Source organism: Rhinolophus hipposideros (genome assembly GCF_964194185.1).
Source record: "Rhinolophus hipposideros genome assembly, chromosome: X".
In the NCBI taxonomy this organism is placed as follows: domain Eukaryota; kingdom Metazoa; phylum Chordata; class Mammalia; order Chiroptera; family Rhinolophidae; genus Rhinolophus; species Rhinolophus hipposideros.
Window position 1 is genome coordinate 51,326,459 of NC_138046.1, and position 4,988 is coordinate 51,331,446.

The following is a 4,988-nucleotide window of genomic DNA, read 5'->3' on the forward strand; positions in this document are numbered from 1 at the left end:
TCAGCTGCGAATTTGACTCTGATAGTGAATGTATATATCCCAGTTTCCATACAGTGCAATACTAATGCAGGAAATATGGTAACATTTTGTTTTATGACAACTCTCTATGCTATTGTTTACCGGTATATCGATCTGATAGAATTACAGTCAGAAAAGGTGGGAAATCTATATCAATTACAGGCCTCTTGAAAGCCTATAATCATAGTGCATTTATGTGTTTCTGTTTAGGGGTTGAGGTATTTATTAGGATATGAGGGTGCTTGACCCTTCCTGTTTTGTGGGAGATACACTGGCAGCTCTTGGTAAGAGGACTGTGAAGAGGCTCAGTCACCAGTCAGTGTTTTTCCTTCCTTGAGTCTGCGAAATAAGATGATAGGACCCCTATGCTAGGTGGACAATTTGATATGTATTTTATAAAACAGATCTCTGTATTTTCCTAGGGATTCATCATTGTTTAATAAAGCTTTTTTCTAGTACTTCAAAGATGTGCCATATGTCATTTTACATTTACATAGAACAATCATCATTTTCGCACTTTAGAAACACACACAAACTTGAGGTTATAAAACAGGAGTTAGAAATTATTTTCAGCAAAATGACAGATATTAGTTACCGTATATCTTTGGGGCCATATAAGTCTCTATCCCAATTACTCAACTCTGCCACTGTAAAAAGAAAGCAGCAGTAGATATCAAGATAAAAAGTGAGGGTAGCTATGTTCCAATTTAACTGATTTTGTAAAAAAGTCAGCAGGCCAAATACAGCTATCAGGCTTTAGTTTCCTGATCCCTGATATAAAACATTAGATTTTAAATGCTTGGAAAAATCTTATGTTATCTTTGTGGGCTCCAATACCTCATCATCTTTCTTAACACCTACATAGATGAATACTACTTTGGGAATCAGCTCTCTGAAGGAATATTCATGTCTTTTCCCACCAGTAATCTCATCTCAATATGATTTCCATTTACCTGTCACATAAAGCATAAGTCCTTAGCAAAGACTCTTTTATATCAGTTTGGGTGTTTGCTAATAGATATTGTTGATGATGCAGTTAGTAATTATTCTATCAATTATGTTTTGAAAGTGGTGCATAGTCTCTTCATACATGGTTGACTTCCTTGTATGAAATATGCTTTAAGAGGAAGCAGATGGTAAATAGGGATATCTAAATCACTCAATCAACATTCCTTAGGGTATGCATAGATGCTGTGGTCAGGACTATGAGAACCTTGTTTGTTCTTTACCACCTGTTTGGGTCTGATCATTGAGAATGCCACAGGGAAACAGGAAATCAAGAGGAGAGAGAAGCAGGTTGCATTTCCTTTCTGATTCCTTTTGCTACCACTCTCATTCCAACAAAGACCTTTTACCCAGCAGTGTCATTTAATTTTTATAGGCGCAGGAAGAACCATTTGCAAATTTTCTTCTTTTTTTTTTTAAAAAAAAACCTCAAAACGTTTTTTTTCATTTAAAAAAGTATTTAGAACACATAAAACAAGGCAACATTTATTCTTTTTTCTCGTCTTCTGGTATGGGATCTGTCGGTGGCTCCTCCACTGTTGCACTGTTGCTCTCAGAGCCAGTGTTGCTGTCACTGGTCCCTTCCTCTGCCATACTGTCCACCCCTTCCTGCCCGCTCTCCTTGTCCTCAGGAGTCGATGTGCCTTCTTCCCCATTCTGCTGGCTTTCCGTCGTTTCTTCCAGGTGTGTCTCCTCTGTCTCCACTGGAATGCTCTCATCTTCTTTCTTTTCTTCGGTCTTATTAGCTGCTTGCTCTTCCTCAGGAACAATACTGCTCTGACTGCGTTCAGCTTGTTCTGCTGCCTCTTTTTCCCTTTCCTCCTGCCTTTTGCGAGCCTGTTCCTCTGCCTGTGCAATTTCAGCTGCAATTTTTTCCATATCCACTTCTACTTTCAAACCGCACAACCTTTTAAGTTCATTGTTAAATGAATCTGTGCTTTCCAGGAATTTCCTCTTCTTTTCCTGGTGTCGCTCCTCTATTTGAAGCAGTTCAGCTTCTAGTTTTCGCTGATGAACCATTAAGGACTGGACCTGTCCTTTGAGGACCTGCATTCTAGCTGTTGTGACAACGGACCGAACGTCTGGCACCACACTCTCACTGAGGATTTCACTGATGAGGCGGTGGTTTCTCTGGAAACGGGCGGTGGCTGTATGCTTCATTGAAAAGCCATCATCATAATCATCTGCATCTTCAGCAGGCTGAATGCTCATGTAAGGTTCCCCTTTCTCCTTGTGAGACTGTCTCTGTCGACTTTCTTCCTCTAAAGCGGCTTCTGCACGACTTTTTGCATTTATGTAAGCAAGGTATGCAGGGGAATTACGGTAGGCCTTCATAGATTCATTGTACTCTATCTTTTCTGCTTCGTATTCGTTTAAATATTCTTGTTTTTCTTCATCAGTGAGATTTCGCCACATGCCACCAATAATCTTGCCAATCTCCCACAACTTTAGGTCAGGGTTGGAAGCCTTTACTTGATCCCAGACCTTTCTGCTGTACCTCATGTAGGGCATCAGCGGCTTATCTGGTGGCTTTGGGGGTTTTGGAATCGTAATACCAGAGGAGGCCGTGACCTGGCTGTTGGTGCCCGGGTTCCCTCCCAGCCTGTAGTTGTTGTAGGCGAGATGACTGTATGGATTGTATCCCACAAACCCTGGTGTGCTGGGCATTTGTGTTGCAGGAGCTGGGGTGGGAGGTGGGGCATAAGATGGTCTTTTTGACATTTTGGAAGATTAAGTTCTCAGTTCCTTAAGAATGAATCTGAGACACCGCGGGCAGAAAAAACGCCGGCAGCTCCGGCCTCGCTTCCCTTTGTCCCGCCGCAAATTTTCTTCTAATTCCATGGACATTGGACACCACACCTCCTGAGAAAATATGCTAAATATCACTAGTTATTTGGGAAATTCAAATTAAAGCTACAGTGTCATACCACTTTACGCCTATTAGAATGGCTAATATCCAGAAACAAAACAAAACAGAAGATATCAAGCTTTGGCAAAAATGTGGAAAAATTGGAACACTTGTGTACTGCTAGTGGGAATATAAACTGGGACAGCTGTTATGAAAAACAGTATAATAAAACATCAAAAAATTAAAAATACAACTCATGTAAGGGACTTGGACAAATATTTGTAGACCCTTGTTCATAGCAACATTATTGATAATAGCCCAAATGCTACAACAATGCTGGATCTTGTAGACATTATGCTAAGTGAATTAAGCCAGTCACAAAAGGAGTGATAATGTATGAGTCCAATGTTATGAGTACTAAAGTACCTCAGATTCTTTCAGCAGTCAAATTCATAGAGACAGATAAGAAAATGGTAGTTTCCAGGGGTTGGGTGGAGGACAGAATGGGGAGTTATTATTTCATAGGTACAGAGTTTCAGTTTTGGAAGATGGAAAAAATTCTGGAAATGGATGGTGGTAATTGTTGCACAACTATGTGAATGTACTTAATGCCACTGAACTGTACATTTAAAGATGTTTAAGATGGTAAATTTTATCACAATTAAACATAAAAGATTACTTGAGGTACAGGCCTTCAGCTGGGACCCGCATATCTTCATTCCTATATTATGGTTTAAAATATTTTATTGTTTCCAATACCAAATATGTGACTGTTATTATCAAAAGAAGTAACTAGAACAAGAAGAAAATCAATTGTACCACAAAATCCCAACATAAAATGATTACAAAAACATGTTTAGTAAAATAGGAACAGTCTTACACAATATGACACGGATCATGGAAGGTCTTAATTCTCACTGCAACTGCTGTCCAGCAGAGTCTTTGCCTTGCTCAGCACTTTTGAACTGTACTGCTCTTCCAGTGTTCAAATGGAATCAATGTAGTAATCTAGGTATGGTGCATCTAATGTCAATCCATAAAATACAATGCAGGAAAGAAATCAATTAAATGGTTTTGATTAATAATTTTCTCCACCACAACTCTAGAATGTTAAGTTATTCTGAAAGAGAAATGATAATCTCATCCATATTGTAGATGTGTTTATTTTTCTCCTGCTATATCTCAAAATATTACCATGTTACTGCAAATTGGTATAGCCACTATCTGAAACAGCATGGAGATTCCTGAAAAAGCTAAAAATAGATCTACAGTATGAGCCAGCAATCCCACTTCTGGGCATTTATCCAAAGAAAAAGAAAACACTAATTAGAAAAAAACATATGCAGCTTTGTTTTCATCACAGTATTATTTATACTAGCCAATATATGGAAATAACCTTGGTGTCCATCAATAGATGAATGGATAAAGTATGGTACATATGTATAATGAAATACGACTCCGCAATTAAAAAGAATCAAATCTTTCCATTTGTGACGACATGGATGAATCTAGAGGTTACTATGCTAAGTGAAATAAATCAGGCAGAAAAAGACAAATGCTGTGTGGCTTCACTTATATGTGAACTCTAAAATAACAAAACAAATGAACAGTTGTTGGGTCAAGATGGCAGAGTAAGTAAATGCTGTGCTTACCTTCTCTCACGAACACATCAAAAATTACAGAGCAACCATCATTGAGAATTGCCTGAACTCTTGCTGACCCGAAGCCCTACAACTAAGGACATACAGAAGAAGCCACCTCAAGACTGGTAGGAGAGGAAGATACGTAGAACCAGCTGGTCCCACACTCGTGTTTGCCCATTAAAAATCACAGGGATATTTTGGCTGCAGAGGTCCCTCAGGGAGATCAAGGGGTCCCAGCACCGCACCAGACTCCCTAGTCCAGTGTTCCAGTGCTGGGGAGAGAAGGCCCCATAATTTCTGGCTGTGAAAACCAGTGGAGATTATGGTTGAGTGAGATGGAGGGCAGATAGGATCCCAGGTGCTCCTCTTAAAAGTCACATGCATGGACTTACTTGCTGACAGACTCACTTGTTCTGAGGTCCAGTGGGGCAGCAGCTCAAAAGGTAACTGAGACATATGGGGAAGAACTAAGT

The 4,988-nt window shown here is 39.6% G+C and overlaps 1 protein-coding gene across 1 annotated transcript; it reads right to left on the minus strand.

Moving 5' to 3' along the window:
• Nucleotides 1–1,508: 1,508 nt before the first annotated feature.
• Nucleotides 1,509–2,836, minus strand: LOC308494724 (SWI/SNF-related matrix-associated actin-dependent regulator of chromatin subfamily E member 1-like). The gene has a single exon (XM_081042642.1). The coding sequence runs from the start codon at nucleotides 2,743–2,745 to the stop codon at nucleotides 1,510–1,512; it is 1,236 nt and encodes a 411-aa protein (XP_080898768.1). The 5' UTR covers nucleotides 2,746–2,836; the 3' UTR covers nucleotide 1,509.
• Between the last annotated feature and the right edge of the window lie 2,152 nt (nucleotides 2,837–4,988).